General features: G+C 39.4%; 1 protein-coding gene across 7 annotated transcripts in view; it reads right to left on the bottom strand.

Moving 5' to 3' along the window:
• clip1a (CAP-GLY domain containing linker protein 1a) overlaps positions 1-25,306 on the bottom strand; it is a 65,819-nt gene that overhangs the window by 3,669 nt on the left and 36,844 nt on the right. For 6 of the 7 annotated variants that reach the window (XM_018752918.2, XM_018752920.2, XM_018752921.2 and 3 more), the window contains 6 exons: positions 18,505-18,642; positions 9,218-9,324; positions 5,674-5,776; positions 5,395-5,444; positions 2,421-2,538; positions 707-860 (listed from right to left, as the gene is read on the bottom strand). In XM_018752918.2, coding sequence (XP_018608434.1) covers positions 707-860; positions 2,421-2,538; positions 5,395-5,444; positions 5,674-5,776; positions 9,218-9,324; positions 18,505-18,642 — 670 coding nt within the window. Of the gene's footprint in view, positions 1-706; positions 861-2,420; positions 2,539-5,394; positions 5,445-5,673; positions 5,777-9,217; positions 9,325-18,504; positions 18,643-19,338; positions 22,033-25,306 lie in introns of all 7 variants that reach the window. The other variant, XM_029255285.1, reaches the window with a different exon arrangement.

The raw sequence follows: 25,306 nt of genomic DNA, 5'->3' as shown, positions 1-25,306 counted from the left end.
CTGTACCACACCAAATTAATATTGAGACAGTAATACAACTTTTGAAAACTTGGAGATTTGCACCTGACTAAACCTGTTTTATTGAAGCCTGTGATGCCTTAGTACCACAGAGTGACAAAAAAAATACTACCACTTCTAACATCTGAAAAGAGGTTTATAAAGCAGAGCTTGGTCAAATCAGTAGAGAACGTGTTAAATACAGAGAGAGTGGATCATTCAGAGACCTGGCAAACCAACACAGTGCAAAGAGAACGCTGACTGAAAGCAGATCTGAAGAGCCCTGTTGAGAAATCCAGATTTACAATCACCCACTATGGAAGCTCCAAAACACAAAACACACCAATAAACAGCAAACAGTCCAAAAAAGAACTTAGGAGCTGGAAAAAACATATTTTGAACTCATAGCCATGACTGCCAACACGGGCTGAAATTCTGATGTATTGATCCATAAACTGATTCAGGCGCTTTTCATTTTACTGATGGCCTTTTATTCCCAGCCCTTACACGGCGTACGTTCTCTCTCTCCCCCTTTATGCCAGTGGATATTTTCATTCAGGCAACTCAGGTTAAGTATCGTACTTAAAGGTATAACAGTGTACCTTAAGTATAAGCCATTGCCTTTAAACACTGTACTACCTGGTGCCCAAATCACTAATGATCCTGTAGTGAGAGATCCGTTACAGAAGGATTTAGCTAGGAGACGCACCTGAGGACACCTCAGCAGTCACCAGCTTTCCCCATTCCAGCTTCTGCTCCAGGCTGTGCACCCTCTCCTGCAGCTGGACCTTGTCCATCTCCAGGGACTGGACAGTGGTTTGCAGTGTCTTTGCCATAGCATTCTCCCCTCGCAGAATGGACACCTACAGAGACAGAGCAGAATGGATGCTAAGACATGCATGGTGGAAGAACTACTTTTGGGGTGCAGCAACTAACTTCACTGTGGAGAAATTATTAATTATACAATTTTTTTCACAATAATATGGAAACTGGAATGGCTAAATATTTTGGTAGTGCATACTGTATTGTACAGGCTGATGTTAAATATCCATTACTGACAGCACTACATAGTACTACAGTATAGTCACTGCCCAGTTAATATCACATGCAGGTCAACAATGGTGTACTTTTACGACCGTGGCATTTTTGGACCACATTCACCAGTGCTAACTCAGGGGCCACGTTCATAATGTTCATGACTAGAACTAAATCTGTAAGACCCACCAAAACTAATTTACAGGTGTACAATGAATGTAAATATTTGTTAATTATTTCCAAATAAACACCTAAAACAAATTATAATGTATACCTAATTTAAAAGATTTTCCCACTTTTCTGTATTTGGTGGAGAGAAAAAAAATAAATCAAAATTATGCACATGCACGTACATTTTATCATTTATATCTCATGCTGAAGTTACGTATATTGCTAAATTGTACAACTTGCATCATGCAACATTGTAGACAACAGTAAGAAATTACCGCAAATTATTTTAAAGTTCTGTAGCATAAGTGTACAAAGCTTCTGGAGTCAGTGACCAAGTGTAAGATGGCAGTGTGTGGACTTGCAGAGTATTTAAGTAAAACATACAGTGCAACCTACACAAAAAACAAGAAGCAGGAGCTTCCATCAGCATCCAAATCAACACTAGTCCTAGCTGCAACACCTCCTGTCCTTCAGGCCACTAAATAGGTGGGTCAGGTGAGGACACACTCCTGTGTGCCACAGTTTTAGAGTTTTAATTTATCTTGCAACTCTTGCGCTTGTTTTTAATGTTTAATGTGCTATTTCAACAAATTTCTACTTCAGCAACTATGCACTGCCTGTTCCCTGACTGTTTAAAATGGCACAGGTTCTCCCTGGGCAGAACATCTTCACCAATCATGTAGTTGCAAAATTATATACAATATAAGCACTGTACATTACATTGCCCTTGTCAGCAGGAAACCTCAGAATACTAAATAATGCAAAAATGGAATGCATTCAGTAATCACATTAGTAACTATAATATACAGTAGCAAACAACAAGTGTAGAGGGGAAGAAAACAGTTTTCCCTTCTGTTTTCTTTCTAAGTTTGGGTGGGCATCTTCCAATACGTGTAGTGACACAAAAAAAAAACACATCCAAGAACATTCAAATTCAGCACACAATCCCAAGAAGGCTCTCATTCTCCAAAACGGGGCAGCTGGTAACGTAGTGGAGACTGCTGACTTTGGAGCCAAAAGTCACAGGTTCAATTTGCCACCACCAGCTGTAGCACCCTTGAGCAAGGTATTTACCCTAAAATTACTCCAGTAAAATTACACAGTTGTACAAATGAGTAAATAACTAAGTAGCTTAACATTTTAAGTCCCTTTGGAGAAAAGCATCAGATAAATGAATAAAATTCATTTTGCATATTAAACATGAGATTCTACCCTACCTCATTCCTTAGTGTCTCCAACTCTTTGTCCTTGGTGGAGATCAAGGCACTGGCTTTCTGGATGGACTTCTGGAGGGAGGCCTTTTCCTCTTCGGACTCTTTCATCAGCAAGTTGCTTCTGAACAGACAAATACCTTTTTAGGGATGCTACTTCAAATTTACCTCAATAAAGAAGCCATGCTGCATAGAACATGTGATATAAATGAATCAAAAGCACAAGAAGCACAGAGCTCCAATGGATTTCCAATGTAAGACATCAGGAAAAAACCAGTATAAACTTCACCTGTAGTACTTTGAAAGGAGAAGGAAAGCAAACAATATATTACACCTTTCATCCTGTTTTAAAAAACCCCTTCCAACAAGGTTTAAAATAAAAATGTATGCTATATTTTAAAAGTTCAAACACTTGTACAAGATGGAAACTTGGATTTCAGATTTAGTTTTCACATTAATTTTTATAAGTCAGCCAGCCATCTTCTTCGGCACTTCTCACTTGTTCTCCATGAGTTAGTACTGAATTAGAATATCACTTGGGACCTAAACCTGAAAACTTCTCACCTTCATTTCTTTTATTTGTCTTTTATTTAAATTCAAGTAAAGCATGAGGTGTAATGTGAATTCTAGAGCCATTTTCCTCAAAAATGTGCCGTCAGGGTTACCAAGTAATGCGTGCAAAGACACAAAGTTACCGAAACAGCCCTGTGACAGCGTGCCAGTGCTGGCTGTGAAACACACGAGTGGCTATCAGTGCGTCATCAGGGTTTACTGTACATCAAGGCCAGTGGTGTGGCATTACCATTGGCTGCCTCAAAATGCAAGACAAAGTGGCCTGTTAATATCCCAAAAAGTGAACTGTACCTTGCACTAATGGATAACAAGTATGGAAAAAAACTTGCCATTTGCTAAGTTCTGTGTTTAGATTACTAACCCTTCATTAGCAGTCTGTCCAAGGTGATTTACAGTGTTTGACAAGCAACTTAAGATGACTCCCCATTTACAAATCAGGGGTTATTTATTTCCAATACCAAAGCAAGGTTAATAGTACAGCAGGAGCAGGGATTCAAACTGAACAGTCCGATTGCAAAGCAACAACCATCAACTGTCTACCTCAAACCATTTTTATTTGGTTGCTGTGGGGATGATTGCCTCAGTTTGATCAGCGAATACAGAGATTCATCAAAGGGGAACAAAGAACTTTAAATCTATATTTACTCATTTAGCTGATGCTTTTCTCAAAAGCAACTTACAATGTTAAGCTATCTACAGGTATTTACCCATTTACACAGCTGGGTAGTTTTACTGGAGTAACTTAGGGTAAGTACCTTGATCAAAGGTACTACAGCTAAAGGTAGGATTTGAACCAGAAACCTTTGGGTACAAAGGCAGCAACTCTAACCACTGTACAACAGGCTGGCCTTAATCCTACCCATCTAACAAAGGGCCATTAAGACACTTAAACCAGTTGGACTACCTGAAGACATGAAAGGTAGATTATACAGACATACCACTATAATGCCTTTCAATTAAAGCATCTCTGCAAAAGGTAAAAGTTTGCCTCCAAGAACATCTCTTCCTATATATTATTACTCAAACTGACAGAAAAACTAAAAAATACATTGAAGCGGTGGCGACAGGAGTGGTAACTCCTATAATGCAGCACTGTCACTATGAACATAAATAGTTTTTGGGCAACCATTGTGGAGATTTATAGGGGATTTAAAGGCTTCTGTGTTTGAGAGCTTTCATCCAGGCATGCGAGTGCTGCTGTCTAACGATGCAGAGGCACAATAAAGCTTGTGTTCCGACAGTTTATTTTTCTCGCCGGGAACAGCAGTCTGCTCAGGTTGTTATAATATTGCTGGGAAACAAATAAATACACAGTGTACTGTTGCACTTTACTATTATAAGTATTATTTGAAGTGTTTTATACAATTGAGACATTTATCAAAGTTTGTCTGATGTTTTCAGAATGGGCTGTAAACCGACTATAATTTCCCCGTAAGGAATGAGAAATGGGATCCAGCCATTGGCTTTTGTTATCCATCTCATTCTGAAGAATGGAAATAAGGAGGTACAGCAGAGTGTGCCTGTATAGGAACCTTATTTAATTAACCTATGACCAACCCAATGACAATTAAAAAGCTGGCTGCAAAAAACGATGCAACTGCACATCATGCTTTTGCAATAATTTTAAAACTTCATGGCCTTTGTGCTTCAAGGAAGTAGCCTGAGTTACAGTCATCCAACAATCAACAGTGACATAAAAATGGTTTCTCAATGCAGAATGGAATTCAACTTTATGCGTGTTATTTCGTCTTCAAATTCCCAATAAAGACTGATTCCTTACAGGCACTAGGTGACTGAAAGATATCACTTCTAGATTATCTCTAACACATTGGCATTTTACCAGCCCCAAGAACAGTCAGTATCAATAGCAGATAAGGAAAGAGTCAAATGCAAGTCTTGTTCAACACCAGGAATGATTATCAGTATTGCTTCCTAAGTTTATGTCCATGTGACAAAAGGAGAGGGAGAAGGGGTGACAGGGCTTTGAGCTTCACAGAAATCTTGTGTGAAGTACCGCATTCACTTTTTCTTTAAATCTTAAAACTGCAGGATTTCAAACTAACTGTTAATTGTAATGCTAAAAACAGAGTATATTCATATGCGTGTGCCTTTAAGTTAAGAAATTATATACATTATATATATAAGTTAAGAAATTAAAATTGTGACAATCCAGATAGTCATGCATTTTTGGAACCAAGTCGTCATGTTATTATTTAAAGCCCAATAAACAATACATAAAAAATGAACTTTGAAGTCATATTATGTTGAAGTAAATAAAGTCAAACAGAATTAGTTTATGAATAAAATTATGCCTCCAGAATTACTGTTCCACTTTAGCATGCTCACCCTGGTCCCATCTCTGTCACACCCATGGCCTTGCCCCTACCCTACGTCATTATAACCTTACCTCTCCATCTCGAGGAGCTGGCTGTTGAGGGTGGCAAACTCTTTCTCAATCTAAATAAACAATAAAAGGAAAAATATCAATTTGCCATTGCTCACAATGCTGACACAAAAGACAAGGATCAGGGGACACATACACACACACAGAGGCAACATGCATATGCATACTTAAGCTTAAGGGTGACAAACTCAAGGTGCCATCCCTTTGTGGCATCACCCTCTGTTAATGATTATACCACAGCTGTCCTCACAGCAGTCCCCGTGACAATCCAGAACTCCATACCTCCTGGGGTCTACTGCCAAGCTCTTCAGCCAGCTTGTTGTTCTCCTCCTGCAAAGCAGCAAGGCGTAGGGACTTCTGGGTAGCCGCCAGCTTCAGCTCCTCTCTGGCAAGACCAGAAAGAAAGCAAAAGAGCAATGGACAATGATGAGATGGACATTGCAAGATCCAAGTCACGAAGGGTGCAAGGAAGAATGACAGACTCTGGTCACAGGGAAAGAGTATGAAGTGTGGTAGTCTAGTACGGTTGTTTGTACTTTACTTTTTTCTTAAGATCATGTAAAAAGTAGAAAAAGGGTTAGACAAAAGTACAAGCAGTCAGCTGGTTCCTGGATGAATCTCTCTCCTCCTTTGCTTTCATGGAGAAGGATGATCTCAGATGATAATCTTACTCAATCCAACTGCTAGACCTCAAGAAGCACTTTGGCAATCAACATTCCACAGTCAGTCAGTCTCATGCAACAATCACTACAGAATTGAATTCAAAAATAATGACAATGATTCAGCATCTATGGACACATCATGTTAACACCTGTACAAGCTTTTAGGACTTGATAATTAACATGAAAAGGACATTCTCAAAACAGTCACATCAGTGAAGATTTCAGAAACACTCTGACACTGAGATTGTTTGAAATAATTTCATAGAAGATATCAAACAGGCCACCAGCTAAGAGCAAGCAGTACTGGGTGCTAGAGAGCACTCAGCTGGCATACGATTCAGAAGGCTTTGAAGGGTGTAATTCACATTTGTACAGTAAGGGTCATTCATTATTTTCCCCCAACATACATCCTTGGTACAACAAGAACAGCACATGTGCAGGCATGTAAGTACAGATGCACAGCTAAACCTCAGCATTGTTAAAAATGAAACAAGGCACTAAATGAAATAGCCAGGCACTTTCAGTCAGGCCTGAGCCTTTGAGCCAAACAGTATTACATAATCCCTTGGGGAAGCAATGCTGAGACTCAAATAGAACACTACATCATCATGATGATGCTTAGTAGTTCCTTAACGATGAATTTCTATGTACTTCATTCAGTCTACAATCTATAAAGCCACACGTCTCTTCTAGTTGTTCGTTGTACATGCTCTTTGAAAGTCATGTTAGAAATATTTATTAAAATAAACCTATCCAAAACCCATCAAATGTAGGAAAAAAATGTAATCTGAATCTGCTTTTACATTATACTATTTAATGAGCATAATAGTGACTAACAGGATAACTGGCCCTCCCAAACATTTTTATTGCATGGGAACTTGGAGGGGTTGTGTACAGCTGTGTTTCTGCTCCTTTCTGATCACAGGCAGCTACACGTGCCGAGGAGGGGGTAGTAAGCAGTGATGTCATCATAAACCCCTCTGCCACCAATGACTCAAGATTATGCCCTAGAAAGAGCAACTGATGCAACCAAATGCGCATCCGCAACGCCTAATTTATTTATGCTTTTACATGACGCAATTAAAAACTCATTTTACCAAGATCTGCAAGCTTTTGTTGCATAACTACATTTTTGGGAGTGATAATAGTACAATCATTATCATTGACAATACAGACAGAAGTATTAATATCAGGACAACACGAGCAACTCAAGTGACAATGACTTGAGTTTGGGAGTATGCAGCAATCCCAACTGTACGCAGTTGTACAGGATAAAACATTAAGACTCTAAAACTTGGTAAAGAAGGCTACATAAATGCCTTCTTTTCCAGCATGCATGTAGCTGACCTCTAACACATATAATGTAGAAAATAAGATGAACTATGCCCTCAATCACAATAACACAATATACTGCAAATTAAACATATTACTTGTTTGCTAAGTTTTAGTGTTGTACTCTTTAATATAAGAAAATTACCACATTTGATAGAAATATATAAAAACCACACAAACAAAAACTTGAAGTAGAACTCTCACTGATCACCTTTATTACAGGTGAATCCTCAAAATTTTATCTAGCATCTTCGAAATTCTGCATTGCACAATTAATTTTTGTTCACAGAACAGAGAAATTAATTTGTGTACAAACAGAATGGAGTTTTGAAATAACTTGGTTTAATTCCAAACATCACTCTTGCTACTTTACGTGAATTTCAAAATGCTAGATCTAGAGCTGTGATTTGGTTTTATACAAAGTCAAGGAACTCCACCATGGACGGTCCCAAGCCCGACTGAGAAAGGATAAGGGTTGGGGCGTGGGGCTAGCTACCCCACATCGTAAAAACTTTGCCAGCAACAGAAACACCAACCAGGAAACTTCATGACATCTCAGCTCTTACATACCCTTGTTGGCCACCTATGCCCCAGGAGGGGTGGATGGCATAAGAAGAAAGACCAAGTCAAGGACAGACTTCAAAATATTATCCTTCACTTACAAGGATTTAAAATATTAGATAACTCTGGTGGTGCCTATCTTGGGTTTGGGCACTGCATACAACACACAAGACACAAATGTTCCTAGAAATCCCCAACCATGACAATGAAATCTCCACACACTGCTGCATCCTTCCACAAATAACCTCTGCCAGACCTAAGAGGATCGTCTCCTGAAAGGACAGTACCACCCGCAATCTGACACCTCCATATGAGTAATAAACAATGCAGGTGTGACTGCTGAAAATGCTTTGAAATTGGACATCCTCCAAACTTCACCTGAAACACTAAATCCACCCCACCAGAGACTAAAGATTCACTAACGGAGCAGTACCAGAATGAACCATTATTGCACCATGACATTAAACATGAATACAAACATTCTTCATTCAGTGTCCTGTTGAATGGAGGCTGGATCTCTGCACCATCACAGCAGTTGAGTCAATGAAGCAAAAGGTTAGCTGACAAAGTGCAAGTACAATTACCACCACCACGACAACAATCTCATGTTTCATACAACCAACAAAAATCTAAGCTCCACAATAAAGCTAAAGAACCAGAATGACCCAGGTCAGCCTTGGTTTGCCACAAAAGGCTTTTGACATTAGCTAGAGCAATAAGTCACGAGAGAAGGAACAATGAGCAGACTTTCTGTGATGTAAATAACAAGGTCCTTCAACAGAAATGCCACGTTGGTAAGTGATGTGTATTATGTTTGTCATGAAGTCACTTTGATTAAGAGCTTAGCTAAGTAAATTAGAGTATAAAAAATATAATTTGTTCTGGATGTCATCATTGAGCAATTTTGACTGATGAGCCTCTAGAAGTAGAGCAAATTAGTTTTGTTCCATTGAGTTCCAGAAGAAATCAGATGAGATTAATTTCTCTACCATCCACAGAATACAGCTTTACCTAGACTGTATGAGGGAGTTACAAAGATTGCAAGTTATGAAGCCTTGTTCTTCCTATCAGAGAACAGATCTTTCATTATATAGCTTGGGTTGACCTGCTGAGGAAGTGAGGGCAGAATAAAGGTGTGAATCAAGAACATACTGCAGCAGATGATACTGTTGTGCATCAGAGCAATTATAATAAACATATGGCACCTAAAGAAAAGAAGTAGTAAAGAGCACAGAGAGCAAGGGGGAACATACAGAGAGAATTTCACTTACATTTCCTTGCAGAGGCTGCTGATATGCTGGGTGTTGGAGCTGAGTTGCTCCTTCGACAGGCAGAGCTCCTCCTGATACTTAGAGTTTTGCTGTTTTAGAGCATCCAGCTATAAGAAAAGATATAGACCTGCATTTGTATGAATGTCAAAAAACAAGCCAACAGCTAGGAAAATTTTCCTGTATTAATTCAGGCCAAGTGCACAGATCAAGGGTATAAGAGAAGGAAGTGAAATACAAATATGGGTCTTATGAGTCCTAATGAAAATGAACTATAAACATGTACCCATTAATATACTCATGTGAATCACTGTGACACATTAAATTCCTTGCAGCAAACATGACTGAAGGTGCATGGGAAACCAGTTTTATTCGCACTTCAGCTGCTCCACGACTTATGAACTATCAAGGAACAAAGTTTTTGTTGACGTAAAGTTTAAAAACAATTTTGTTTTTCATTATATAGAAAAAAGTGAGCCAGCATAGCGACAGGTGGCGATCGTGAACAGTAAGCGCTGCTCTGAGCAAAAGGTTTCAGGTTGGCATAAAAGGCTATAAGTTGTTCCATGACACAAATCCCCAATACTGAAAGGTTTACTGAAGTGTTGGATGCAGTCCAACCTCTAGGACCTTTACATTCTATAAAGCAATTCACAAAGAAAAGATCAGCTACCCAAACATCTCTCCACCACTGAAGAGCAGAGAAGATGGGGAAAAGCAAACAGAAGGTGGATAAGCTACATAAGATCCCATGTCTTTTAGATGTACTCATTTCAAGCCCATCACTGAAGCGCAATCTCTGTCATCCTTTATTGCAATGCAATACCTCCACTCCGAGTTGCTCTGACCATACGTCAACATAAACATACACCTAACACATCATTTTAAAAACTTCTTATAATTATGGTTCTGTTTTTTATTATGCAATTGTTGTAATTGAAATTTCAATTAATGGAACTGATAATAGTGAGGCAGGGACTGACTTTCCCCTTTCTGTCTGTATTGATGTTCTTGTTGCTGATGACAGTGCTGGGATATCCCACCCCACAGAGCTGCCCAGTTGGTCGATATTTCCATTATTCAATTAGCAGTCACTCTTCTCCAAAGTGACATTCAACTCAATAGTAAACAAAAGTTAATTTCACCAATGGATAATGACAGAGAATCACTTGCATGATTCTTCAAGTAGAGTCACTTAGCCAAATATAACCAGTTTTGCCTGCATGCATTATACAAACAGTTGCATGCAGAGTTAATGAGAAGCCTTTGGCCCATTCTGTGTCACATCCAATTTGCAAACTGAGTAATGAAACAGTGACTGGTGAAAGATCAAAGTAGTGGACACTGGATAAGCCTTGGAAGTGGATTCCCTCTATGAAGGACGCACTTTCTGGTCTCCTTTTCAGGGCTGATTGTCCTCTTACTTTTGAAGAAGGTTTGAATAAAGGGTGATGACAACATTATTCCTCCTTTGTGCTTTTATGGCCACACACGACAATCACATAAACAGCTTTAATAATATGGATACGTTACATTTGGCTGATGCTTTCCCTCGAAGCGACAGTGTTAATCTATCTACAATTATTTACCCATTTGTACAGTTGGGTAATATTACTGAAGCAATGTAGGACAATTAACTTACTCAAGGGTACTACAGCTAGAGGTTGGATTGAAACCAACAACCTTTGGGTTTAAAGGCAGCAGCTCCAACCACTACACTACAAGATCAGTCTTATACTATTCTAAACAAAGCCTTAATCTCACTATGAAAAAGATCTAGTGTCAAACATCTGTTTGTACTGCCACACACACACACACACACACACACACACACACAGAAACTGCCTGTCTCAAGCAGGATTGCGGCGAGCTGGAGCCTAACCCAGCAACACAGGGCACCAGGCTGGAGGGGGAGGGGACACACCCAGGACGGGACGCCAGGCCATCACAAGGCACCCCAAGCGGGACTCGAACCCTAGACCCAGAGAGCAGACACAGGCCAAACCCGCTGTGCCGTCACAGCCCCCGTACTCTATACCACACAATATTTTCTTTGAAATGTAAGTCGCTTTGGAGAAAAGTGTTTGCTAAATGAATAAATGTAGATGTAATAGTATACTGTCCACATGTTTTGCAGAGTGACCGAGAAAATGTTCCTGGGAACTTTATTTCTTGATAAAATGAATATTTGTGAGCAAAATTATTAACATGTCTCCATGCAATGCACCATGTACTACAAGTCTCACACTCTCTGCTTGCAGCATACATGTAGGAACATAGTCACCCTGCACTGGACAGTTAAATCAATGAAAGTATATTAAAGGACAAGCTAGAACTAGATATGTTTGTTATATTGTCATGCATAAATATACCTTTTTATTGTGGTCTCATTAATAATATTAAAGAAAAAAAAAAATTAAATTTCCCAAAAAGAAATCATGTTAATTCAAACTCCTGACAATGGCAATTTAGTTAATGGTGATTTCATAGAATGCATCAACCATGTTAGGTGAGAGATGAATGTAAACAAACAAAAAATGAATACAAGGAGTTAACTGACTATCTACATCATTAAGTAATTCCAGTATTAACTCCTGTTAATACACAAAAACAAACGGCAGGACACTGGACACCTCTCAACTGGAGATAACCCTAGTAGCAATTACTTTTATGCTCCTACATGTTCCCTTGCTATATCATCACTGAAAACACCCCACCAACCATTTCTCATGATTCCAAATTCACTTAATGTAGTTTCACTACATTAAGCAGTTTTTAAATGACACAAATTTAAAATCAAATGTGGAAAAAACAACATGCAAATTCATTTTCCTTTCATACTAAGACTAAGCTTGATGAAAGGATGGCAGTTAGTCTACCAATAAGTTAGGAGTTCAAAGGAAGCCAATAAAACTAACAATCCCAACCACTAAACAAGGAGCCCAAGCTTACTGTGTTTACACAACACAACCAGCATGGTCTGCCAGCCTCCCTTTGCCTGAAAAGTGGTCCAAATGGCTCATCATCAGCCGCTGCAGGGGCAGCTCTCAAGAGCTCTCTCACAAACCACTCAACAATCCAGGACCTACGTTCAAAGCACTCACTCTCTGTCGACATTACAAGACAAGATTGTGCACAAACACACTTTGCCACCTTTGGCATATTGTGTGCATTGTAAAAACTGCATGCAGCCCCAAGTAAAGGACACACCCCTATCCCCACCCACTGCTCCATGAGGGTACCTGAAACCGAGAGGCATAAAGGCTGGAGTAGCTGTGCTTGAGGGCTGCCACATCCATGTTTGTGGAACCTCTCCTCCGCGCTTTGTGTCCACTTCCCTGCCTTTTCGTCTCACTCCAAGCTTGTCTGAAACAAACACTATCAATAATATACGACACTGCCCCGGAATGTGAGTGTGCAGTGCTGCCACTAAGATGCATGCTCGCAGGCATTAACGTTATGTAACGCCCCTCACGCTGTGTTCCTCCCAACCCAGCCCCCCTTTTCTACTCTTTGCAATTACCCTTAACCCCTCCCTGCTTGAAGCTATTAACAGCCAGCAAACCCAAGGACTCACTGTTGCTTTCGTACTCCCTTTCAGCCAATCATGGGGTAGCTGGAAAGGCTGTTTCCTGCCTAATGACTGCTTATAGGGCTGTAAAATTTCATTTTTGTTGAAAACAAGGCAGTTTGCACCAGTGCCTGGCAAAAAATACACACGCAGGTCACTATCATTCGTCCCCTTTTTCCTTGATTCGCCCATCATCATCCCCCGTCAAACACCCCACCTTCCCTCAGAGATTTGCATGCTTCTGGCTGTCACATGGAGTACAGACAATCCTGGCTGAAGGGTTTTTAAAGGTGTTCACCTGCCACCTGGCACAGCAATGAAGGTTAAGTTATTTTACTTGTTTTGCAATTAAGGCCTAGCTCCACAATGAGAAATATAAAATAGTGCAAGGTTGCAGAGAATGCTGAGATGTGTTGCTGATTTTTTGGCTTCTCTACTAACAATGGACATGCAAATTGACAGGCACAGGTTATTAATTTGAATATGACTCTCTAAAAGCCCTTAAAAGTCTAATTTGCTGCAATAGAACTGGAAGTTTTGGTCAGGAAAACCAACAAACACATACAAAAAAAAAAAAAAAAAAAAAAAAATCACATCTTGTGTGTAAAAAATGTGGTAAGATGAACAAAACATATCAGACATGTAAAGAAGTATAACGATGCAAAACAAAAAAAAAAAAACAGGAAAATCTTGCTTTTAATCAAGTGCCATTCGTATCTGCGGCTGAACCCTGCCCAGGAATTTCCATTAACACCTTTGCAGCAGACCATACAGTTGCCATTTAATGAAGTTCAAATAAAGGGTTATGTAACATGTTGTTAGTAGATGCAATAAATAGATATTTTAATTGAACAGCATTTCCCTTCATAATATAAATTTTCCTTCCTTTTACAGAGTTTTTTGCAATTAAAACACATGGGATATATCGAACACGAATTCAGTGTAAAGATAATGCAACTGAAACAGTCTTAGAAGTGACTAAGTCACTGTCACTAATCACTGTATCATCTGCATTTTTGTTTTGAAATTGTTCTCTCACTAAGAGTCCAGATTTGTCGAATAAGTGAGAAGTTATCTATGCTAATTTGAAACATGAAAAAACACGTATAATTACACAAGTTTTCCTGTGACTGCCGTTTATAGGATTAACAGACATCAAATCCCTATTCAGTCACACCCTGAAATATACTCAATTCAGTTTTTAAAGGTTTCATTTAATACCCTTTCTTCAATTTACAAGGGGTTTCTTATGAAGGCTAAATTTGGATTTTCTAGGCCTCCTGACAGCCAAGCAGTGCAAGCCATCTATATTTATTTACTGACACACTCCAAGATTACCTGGTGTTACATACCATGCAGTACACTACTTACAGTTATTGCTACTTACAGCACATGCACAAACAGGCACAGGCAGGCACACAAATTTAATCACCAGTTGGCCTGCAATTGATGTCTTTGGGAAGAAACCCATGTGAGCTTCTAAGACACTGAATAGGGATTGGATTTATATCTAACTGCACAGCCAAGGCACCACAGGGTAAAATGTCAGTTTATTCAGTGTGTGTGAAAAAGTAACATGGTAATAGACCACTTTGTAGAACCTGAGGTCTTTGTAATAGCCTGTAATAGCCTTGGTCTCTATAGCCAAGTTCGTGATTAAACAAATACAACAAACAGGTGCTAACGAATAATCACACTGTGTATTTTGATTCAAACAGCTGGGTAGAAGCAATAAAACTGGGTGAGGAACAAGTACACTAAAAAGATGAGGTTGTAGAAGATGTAGTGATTTGTTGGCACAGTACTGTATCTATTTATCTTGTTTGTGAGCATATAAGTTTTTAGTATACAATACCTCAGAAAGAGCCAAGCAAGTGCAGACAGTCATACATTATAACATGCAGATAGTCATACAATATAATTATAATAATGAAATAATTATTAACGAAAGGAGACTACCTTATGTTTTGATAACTAATAAATATTTAATTGGGTATTTCCATTTTAATGGGATTTGGTGGTATTTCTGCATAAATGAGTGTCATCTTTTGTGCTCATGAATGCACAAACTCTTACCATTAAAACAAATGGTAATTACGTTTCAGTTACAAGTTTGCATTACAAAGGGTTTTTCAGAAACGCATTACCATCATACCTATTGATGCAGAGTTCTAAATTCCATGACAGACCGCCTCTCTATTCTACAAATCTTTTTGTTTGAATGCCCTATTAATTTCCATGCATTATACATAAAATCATGGTTTACTTTTTGCAGGAGCCTCTATAAAATGTAAACAGAGCACACCTTTGCACCTAAAAAAATCTACCTTTAAATAAAAGAATAGAAAGAGAATTGAAAAGCTGTGTAACCACACAAATCTGAGCATTTAGCAACCTTCCATCTCCCTGGCAACATGTCTGCACACATGCACCCTCTACCTTGTCTAGAGTTCTTACTTAATCTCCAATCGTATTGCGTCATATGGGCCATCTGTCACGTTAGGGGGTGGGGTGAAAGCACACTCCCTATCACCATTCTCATCACACATGAAGAAAGAGATACAAACATACATATTCACATTTCCCCCATAACAAATATATATATAAAAAAAAAATACACCCATTCCTCACACAGAAGGATTAATTTCTTCCAAGAAATCACCCCATTAGGAAAGTTCCTGTTGACAGGGTGTCAAAATAACATTTTTCCTTACAGAAATCAGAAAAGAATTATTTCTAGATGAAATATGTTACCTGAAATTACCAAAATAAAATATTTTTTAAACATGACAAAGATTTTATAATATTTGTAACAAATCTATTGTATTTGTTTTATATTTATTTTTCATCAATAACCAGTTGCCCAGTGTAGACTTTTTATACATTCTAAGCATTATACGATAAAACCACTATGATAACGACACAGTAACAATAAACGAAAGTGGCATCTTTAATTACTTTTATCTATATTATTTAAATCTTACTGCCATTTTAAGAAAGCCCTTTTAACAGATTCCCTGACAGTTTGAAATCCAGCTGGTAGTGTAGTGGTTAGAGCTGCTGCTTTTGGCTCTACAGATTGCAGGTAGGAGCTCCACCTCTGGCTGTAGTACCCTTGAGTAAGGTACTTATCCTAAATTGCTCCAGTAAAAATTACCACGCTGTATAAATGGGTAAATAATTGTAAGATTGTAGTAACGAACATTAATATTGTAAGTTTCTTTGGAGAAAAGTGTCAGATAAATGTAATATTAACAACCCAGAGAAGGAAATGGGTCAGGCACATCTTTCGCAGACAAGAGACCAGCATTCCAAGGCCAACTTTGGATTGGAACTCACAGTGTAAACGAAGAAGAGGAAGGCCACTCCTCACATGGAGATGAACCCTACAGCCAGAGCTACAGAAGATCAAGATGTCCTGAGGGAAAGGCAAAGCAGGCAGCCCAGGACAGAGACTGATGGAGACATGCAGTGAAGGCTCTATGCTCCAACTGGAGCAAAGAGGATTAAAGAAGAAAAGGAAGCCTTACTTAATACAGAGTTATATTTGGGCAACACAGTGGCACAGCGAGTAGTGCTGCTGTCTCACAACACCTGGGTGGTGCGAGAGGACATGGGTTCAATCCCTGCTCAGTCTGTGTGGAGTTTGCATGTTCTTCCTGTGTCTGCATGGGTCTCATCCAGGTGCTCTGGTTTCCTCCCACAGTCCAAAGACATGCTGGCCAGATTCCCCCATAGTGTGTGAGCGATTGAGAGAGTGTGTTCCACTGATGTATGGGTGAGTGACCCATTGTAAGTAGTGTATCTAGCAGTGTAAGTCACCTTGGTGAATAAGGTATGTGGGCTAGTAACACTACACTGAGTTCATTGGAAGTCACTTTGGAGAAAAGCATCAGCTAAATAAGTAAATATAAACTTTATGGTTCTCGTTTTGAAGCACTTCGCAATCGAGTGCTCCATTTTCCTCTTCCAACGACAGCAGCACACTTATACTAAAAAGGGCCTTTTCTACAGCAGGCGTGGCACATACGGGGCATTTTATCTGGTTTTCAAAAGGCTCCTTTTAATTTGTTTTTAAACAAAGATTTTGAAACTCGGGAACACAATGTATGTCAACTGAAAACAAGCATTACAAATACTCTAACAAAAGGGAACACAGAAATTCTCTACATTTAAAGACCATTTTTTACTGAGCTGTCCTTATACTAGTTTGCCTGTGTAGTACAAAATCTGCACAGCACCTACACTACCCACACTTGTTTTTTCTATTAAAAAAACACTCCTGGTTGAAATAACGCAATAAAGTATACCTGCATTTTCAATCCTTTTTAAGGCTGGCAATTATGATTGATTTTCCCAATTGAAAAATTTTGTACCAGTGTATAAGGTAGCTTCAAAGCTGTGCAGCAACTGCATTGTACTGGGACTGAATTATTCCTTAAATTGGTTACTGGATAAAATAATGAGAGCGAAGGCAACTTGGGTTCTTATGTCAACTCTGTTCCCACAAGCTGTTGAAGTAAAATGACCATAGAAAACACCAAAAATTCCACTGTACTGAATAAGTCTATTGTACTTATATTACCACAACAGGGACCAGAAGTCTGTTCATGTGGTGAATTCTCTGTTTCACTACATCACAATAAATAAAAACGTAAGCGCTTAATTCCTCAATTTATTCACAAGTTAGGTTATCAGGTAGGGCATAATTATTTCTAAATTCATTGTAAAACTTTATTCTAGTTTCATCAACAGCTCATACAAGGATACATCAAAACGTAGCTGCAATATTAAACTTCTGGACAAAGAAGCTATGGCAGATACTTTTGAACTTACCCTTGAAAATGCACTACCTCTGTGTCCTATTTTGGAAATGTCAGGCATGGCACGGAAAACATGAGTGGGATGCCAGTTTATCTTATATTAACATGAAGCAGCATTAAAGTCCATTTTAAAATAACTGAAAATGAAAAATACTTCATGCGCACAATTCAGTGTGTTCTGCCCTAAAATAAAATGGTAGGAAAAAACAAACTGGAAAACATTTCTATTTTTCAAGATTTGTAACTGATATTTGTAATACGAGGGACAAGCATATGCATTTCCTTAAGGCGTTGTAGTAGTTTCCACTGTACAGGAACTGTTTTTAGAAATGCATTTAGGCATGAGCATATTCACATGAAGTGGCAATGCAAACCAGTTACGTAAGCACATGATCACACTGGCAAGAGTAGCGTGATGCATTTGTGTTAGTGTTCAGTCCGCTGGCTTAAAACAGGTGACTTCAGAGGGAGTACATGCATCAGAATGACCTTTTTGGTATTCACTCTCAGAATACAGAATGTTACAAGCCAACAGATGTGTAAGCCACTGGCTCAGGCACTGTTTAGTGAGGCATTTATGGACAACTGAAGACATGATTTCAAGCTCTGTCAACAATACCTACATTACAGAGCCACAATCATGCAAGTTATTTTTTAAGACAGAGGTTTCAAAATACCACAGATGAGGAACGTGTCAGACAAATTTTACAGTCTGAAAAGATTTACATAATGCATTTTAAATAAAGTATGTTAAAGTATTCTCATATTTCTCCAAATGTTTATAACTTTATGAATCAGAACTGAGCATTTTTCATAACAACAAGAGAATTATCAGGAGATTATGAATATAGTTTCAAGAGACACAAGACCCAATCCCTTTTGCCATTCTAGCCCACCTGAGTCTGCAGCTCCTGCATTGCTCTTTGGTTAGCCTGGAGCAAGGCCTGGACCTCACTCCTCTCCTGTAGCAGACAGCTCTTCTCCTGTGACAGCTGCTTCACAGCCTGCTCCAGTTTCCCAGTGGACTGTACAGCCTAGCAAGAGAGCAGGAGAAGGGACATGTTAATAAAACCTACATGGCCTGAGAAGGGCCTTCTTTGTTTTGGAAAGACGAAATCAAACCACAAACTGTAGACAGACTGTTGTTCATGCCCCTGAAAATGGATTGTCTCACCCCTTTCTGTAAAATAGATTTTTTGATGTGATAAGTTAATGTAGTGAATTTTTAATTAATTTGGTTTCCCTTTCAAGCCATGCGTAATTACAAGAATCTTGTCAAGATTAACCTGGGCCAAAGAATTCAAAAAAAGTTGCAAATTGGGGGGGGTGGGGAGGGAGAGAGGGGGGAGTAGCCTTTGTGAATTAAAGATAAACATTCTATATTGATTACATATATAAAAAAAGATTTTCATAAATAAATTTGCCTGGGGCTTTTGAAGCAAAAGTTATCGTCTACCCATAGCGTTCCAAGAAGGTACCCATTTGCTTTTCCTCTTTGTCAGACTAAAAGACTGAACACATTACAAATTATCACCATTTCAAAATAACTGCAGCACCTCAAAAATGGTGGTAATTAGCCCATTACCTAGGCAGTTCATACCATCCACAAATTTGGAAAATTAATGCAATTAAAAAAAAATTTTAAAAGTGAGTTGAAAACATGCAAGCAAAGTGTAACACATCCTGAGCAATTCTCCAGTGAGTAAGCAGGGTGGTTAGTAGTGGTGTACCTCAAGCTGCTGGGATAAAGCATTTTTGTGAAGGGCTTCTAGTTGCATGAGTTGCTGGGCAACTTCTTCCTTCTCTCTGAGCAGAGCTTCCTTCTCATTTTGCAGCATGGTCAGGCTTGTGGAGAGGTTCACTTGCACCTGGGTTAATGCTTCAGTCTCTTTGAGAGACATCCGCTGCTTCTCCTCCAGCAGGGTCTTTTCACTCCGGAGCTTCATCAACATTGCCTCCAACTCAGCAATGGTACCCTGTCGATCTTCTGCCTCTTGCTGGAGTCTGGTATGCTCCTCAGAGCTCACCTTCTGAATACTAAGAATGGACGCCATTTCTTTTTCCAGCCTAGATTTTGCCGCCAATGCATCTGCCTTCTCTTTGGCCAGCAAAGAGGCATCTCTGCGCAACTCTTCCAACTTACCAGAAAGATTTCCTTTCTCAGTAGCCAAGTCTGCCTTCTCTTGGTCATTCTGTTTCAGCTGTAACCGTAGGGTAGCTAGCTCTTGGTTAAGAGTAGCAGTCTTCTGTTGCTCTTCCTTAAGGCTGGCAGATATACCCTCCATAGCCTGGGCTGTTTCTGAGTTTTGCTTGGTTAGGTCCTGGCATATGGATTGCATCACCATCTTTTCCTCCAGGAAAGACTGTTTTGTTGACAGCAGTGCACAATTGGCAGCTCTAAGCTTCTCCATATCATTCAGCAAAGTGATTCGCTCAAGGTCAGCAGCTTCTTGACCCCTCTGGAGGGAAGCTACATCCATCTTCAGCATAGCCTCAGACTGTTGAAGTTTAGCTTTCTCTGCAGCAGAAACAGATAACTCTCTCTGCAAGGCTTCCACCTTTTCATGGAGGTCATTCTTACAACTGACTAGCTGGCTCATTTCACTGGCATGTGACTGCTGCTGCATTTCAAGAAATCTCTTTGCTTCCAACAGCATTTCATTCTTAGTAGAAAGATCCAGAATCTGAGCCTGCAGTTCCTTCATCTCCTTCTGTCGTTCTAGCATTTTTCTGTTCAAATCTGCTTGTTCGAGAACTAGGGTGTCTTGCTCAGACTTTAAGACATCCCTCTCTTTCAGCAGTCCAGCCTGGGTTTTCTCAGATTCGGTCTTCAGTCTCTGAAGCTCTTCCTTGAGTAAAGCGTTATGCCCTTCAAGAATCTCCTTATCAAAGCATTGCTTCTGGAGCTGGACTTTGATATCTGCATTCTCCCTTTCTAAAATGGCCTTCTCTTTGCCTACCCCCTCCATCTGCTGCTTCACTTGCTCCAGCACAGCCACCAAACTAGACTTGTCCTGCACAAGGGAAGCATTCACCTTACATGAATTTTCCAACTGTTCCCTAATTCTGTTGACATCTTCAGCCAATCGGTCCCTTTCCATGGCAATAGCTGCCTTTTCAGAAAGTTCTCTTTTGTACTTTTCTATCAGATCTTCCTTCTCCCTTTCCAAAGACTGCTTCTCAATGACATGCTGCTGTACCGTGAGTTTAAGGGCTGCATTCTCTATGTGGAGGTCATGAAGTTCCTTATCTGCTCCTGCAAGCTTCTGGATAAGTGTCTGTTTTTCCTGAGCCAGCTCTTTGGCATCCTGCTGAGACTTTTCTATGGCAGTGTGAGCAAGGCAGATCTTCTCAGACAGTTCCTCTGTCTCTCTCAAGAGTTCCTCCTTCTCCATACATACTGCCCTATGAAGAGTCAAAAGGTCTTCTTTCTCCTGCAAAAGGTGGAGTCTCTCAGAGTCTGTTACCTCTCTGCTGGTCTTGATTTCTTCAAGCATCTTGACCAGGCTGTTTTTGGAAACCTGCAATTCTCCCATATCACGTACAGACCTTTCCAAATCCTTCCTGGCTACATGTAGTTGATTCTGAAGCTCTTCTTTTTCCACCAACAGAGCTTCCCTGTCAGAAGTTGACAACTGAAGTTGTGTTAAGACTTCTAATTTATTCTTTTGCATGGTCTCCACCTCCACTTGTAACTGAGCATTCCTTGCACAGAGACCCTCTTTCTCTACGTCCAGTGAGACACATTTTGTTTCTATCTCAGTGTTCCTGGCTTTTAAGCACAAGTTTTCCTCTCTGGCCATTTCCATCTCAGTTTTCATCTTCCCCTTCTGTGATATCAGCTGCTCTCTAATTAGATTCAGCTCTTCATGCACACTGACATTTTCCTCACAAATCTTCTCATAGTCCTCCATCAGCTGCTTCCTCTTAACTTCCTGGAGCAAGATCTCTTTCTGATACTTCAGAAGATCTTCATTCCTCTCAGTATTTGTGTTAAGAAGCTTCTCTATTTGACCCACATGCTGCACTTCACTGTCCTGAAGCTTCTTGTTTTCAATTTCCATATTGTTCACACAAGCTTGCAGCTCCTGTACCAGTAGACACAGCTTGTCTTTCTCAACATACAACGTATCACGCTCTCTATCAAGCTCCTGGTTCTTGAAGCAGAGGTCTTTTTTCTCCTTAAGCAACCGATCCTTCAGCAACTGCAGCTCCTCAGTCTTTGACACAAGCTCTGCATAATGAACTTCCAGTACAGACAGATTTTCCATAGAGCTAGAAAACTGCTGCTGAAGCATATCTGTCTGAGCCTGGAGATTCTCACGTTCTCTAGACAGTTGCCCTAACTCTAATTTTTGATCTCCCAACTCTGCGGTTAACTGTTCAGCCACCTGCTTGGAAGATGATAGCTTAACAGCAAGGGACTACAGGTACAAAGTGAGATGGGGAAAAAAGGGTAGGTGGAAGGGGGGAAAAAGGAGTTAGGAAAACCTATGAAAATAATGAACATAGGTAAGACAGGTTATACAGGTGTAAGCCAAAACAAAAGGAAAAATAAAATCCCACAGAGAACACTACACCAATAATACCACGAATGTTATCTTAACCATGAAACTAAGCAAGATAACACAAGCCAGGTAAAAATGATGAATACGGCATAAATGTACTTAACACAAAAAGAGAACAATGTAAGGGTAAATGTGCCCAGAGTGCAACATAAATGAGGATGAAACGGAAAGATGCTGCCTAGATATGGATTGGTTTTAGGCAACGGGAAACTGCAAATTCACTGGAAACAAACTAAATGGACAGGGATTGTCTCTACTTTCTACACCAGTGTATCAGGTAAAAGTGACCTCTTAATGGGCGGATATTCTATTATGCCATCACACAGAGGACCGGCTTGACTTTATAAAGATGGTAGCAGCAAGCAGCATAATGGTTAGAGGTGCCTTCTCTGAATTCAAAGGTTGTAGGTTCAAAAACCAAATCCTGCCGTAATAACTCTGAGCAAGATATTTAAACCTGGAATGGTTCAGTAAGAATTATGCAGCTATATAAATGGGTAAACCATTTTAAGCATTGTTTTAACACTAAGTTACTTTGGAGAAAAGCATCAGCTAAAAAAATAAATGTAAATATACAAAGAAAAAAGTATGAATGACCCAGCAGAGGTACAGTTATTTCACAGAGATTCAAGAGCTGATTATATTTTCCGTTACTCACTCGATAAATGCTTATTCTATGACACGGCCACAATTGCTTACAACTGAAAATCTTACGATGCTAGGATAGGTAGGGCACATCCCAGATAAGACACCAGCCTATTGCAGGGAAGCAACACATTCGTGTAATAGCAGTCACAAATTCACCGACTATGGGAAATTCTGAGTCACCCCTCCACCTGAAAAAGGTCTTTGGGCTGCAAGAGGAAACCTGTGTTTACAGAAGAACAACATGCAACTACACACAGTCATACAGTCCAGATTCTGTGAGGCATATGTGCTACCCAGTCTTTCCCTGTACTGCCTGCATTTTCTTTCTCTAAACACATTGAAACAACAACCCAGACCCGCAAATACATCCTGAATAACATCCGCAGGATTTTTCCCTATCTAACAACAGACTACGCAACTACTTGACCATGCTAATATCCCACCTGATCTACTACAACTCTTTCCTGTCTGGCCTTCTGGGTTCTGCCATCAAACCTCTACAGCTGATTCAGAAAGCAACTGCACGAGTTGTATTTGATCTGCCAAAATATTCCCATGCTTGCTGCCCCACTCCTCGTTTCTCCGCATTAGCTTCTCATAGCTGCCCAGATCTCATTCAAGACACTGGTTATGGCTTACAAAACCATCAATGGATCTGCACCTCAGGATCTATAAGAACTGATTGCTCGTTATGCACCAACCAGACTACTACGCTCCTCCACCTCTGCCTGTTTGGTGATCCCAGACGCAAGAGGTCCAAAATCAAAAGCACAAAAGTTTTTGGTTCTAGCTCCAATGTGGTGGATAACCACCCCTCTCACTCAGAACTGCTGAATCTCTTTCTGCATTCAAGAAATGTCTCAAAACTCACCTCTTTTGGACTTGCTTCTCCCCTGGTATTTTAAGAGCACGACAGATGTGTAAATGTTTAATAATTTTGATTAGAAATTGTTGAACTGTGGAAAAACGTGTATACAGCAACCTGTGTGATGTAAATGTTTAATAATTCTGTGTTTAGAATTGTAGGATAATGGATAAACTTATGTAGCTATTCATGTGATGCACAATGGATCATATGGTGGAATGTGGCAAATTTACTTTTCGAATCAAATTTGCATTAAAGTCATCTTCTGTTGATGTAATGCACTCATTGTATTTTTCTGAAATGTACATCACTTTAGAAAAGTGTCTGCTAAATGAATATATATATCAGGGAAAACTAAAAAGAAGATGAAAACTATGTTTAAAATCACTATGTAGATGATTCCTCTGCCCAAGACTACAATTAGACTGTATATTAAGCCACAGACAATTTGTTATCCATGTATACAGATGGATAATATGACAAGGAATACCATAAAAACCATTTCTAATTAAAATTGCTATTTCAGAGCTCCATGAAGCTGCCCCCCCCCCACACAGAGACACACGATTAGTGACGTACCATGAAAATTACTAAATTGTAATTACTAAAATTACAATTTGTGCTGTTGTATTTGAGATGTTAACATTTTTTTTTTTTAGGATGAAATATCAATCAGACCCCCTACAGTGGCGTAGCACTCGAATTCAGGCTCATTCGATTATGCTATGCTTGTGCACGTTTTCGCTGTTCAAGCAGTGGTTCCATGTCTTTTACTTTGGAACTCAAATTATTAAATGAAATGTGACGTCACCCCGCTCCAAGAAGCACAAACAGAAACATGTTGTTAGAGCTTGGTTTGTGCTGTTACGCCTTTCTTACTTTTTCCAGATATTAATGATTATATGACATGTTATTTCTGGGGATATTAATATTTCGAGATAACTTCCATTCTGTATAATATCACTGCCTTTTACCATCCTGCTTCACTCAGCGATCCATGTTGTAGTCAGAAACAATTGGAAAACTTTTGCAGTTCAATAAACGGTATTGCTTCACCCAGGTCGACACAAATTGTGGAAAAACTGACACCGTAAAATTCACATCAGAATTTTTATGAACATCAAAACGTATACAAATTCACTGCAATGTTTCAGACTCCTGTATACACGTTTTTTTTTTTGTGAATCAATGCCAGCTTGACAAAAAAAAGAAAGAAAAACATACTAAAAATTGCTTGTTCTATTGCTTCTGTTTTAAATTTACATTTTCTTATTTAGCAGACGCTTTTTTCCAAAGCGACTTCCAATGAACTCGATGTAGTGTTATCAGCCCACACACCTTATTCACCAAGGTGACTTACACCTATTGTATGGCATTTGTATCTAGCTGTGCAGTTTAAAGTTTATTTCCATATCATGTCCGTTTTGGAAATTAATGTTTCTGATAGTGAATTTAGATAAGACAAATAGCATCATTAATGTCACATCACATATACTCCCCAAAACGATTGGGGACCCCGTACCTAGTTCTCTTGGTTCAATGTATTTAATGACAATTTTCATTTGCTTAAAATACTGTGATCACTAACATTTTCATAAACAATCTCCTGGAACTGCT

Source organism: Scleropages formosus, chromosome 1 (genome assembly GCF_900964775.1).
Source record: "Scleropages formosus chromosome 1, fSclFor1.1, whole genome shotgun sequence".
Classification (NCBI taxonomy): Eukaryota; Metazoa; Chordata; class Actinopteri; order Osteoglossiformes; family Osteoglossidae; genus Scleropages; species Scleropages formosus.
The sequence above is the reverse complement of the archived record's forward strand: the minus strand, read 5'-3'. Positions and strand labels throughout refer to the sequence as shown.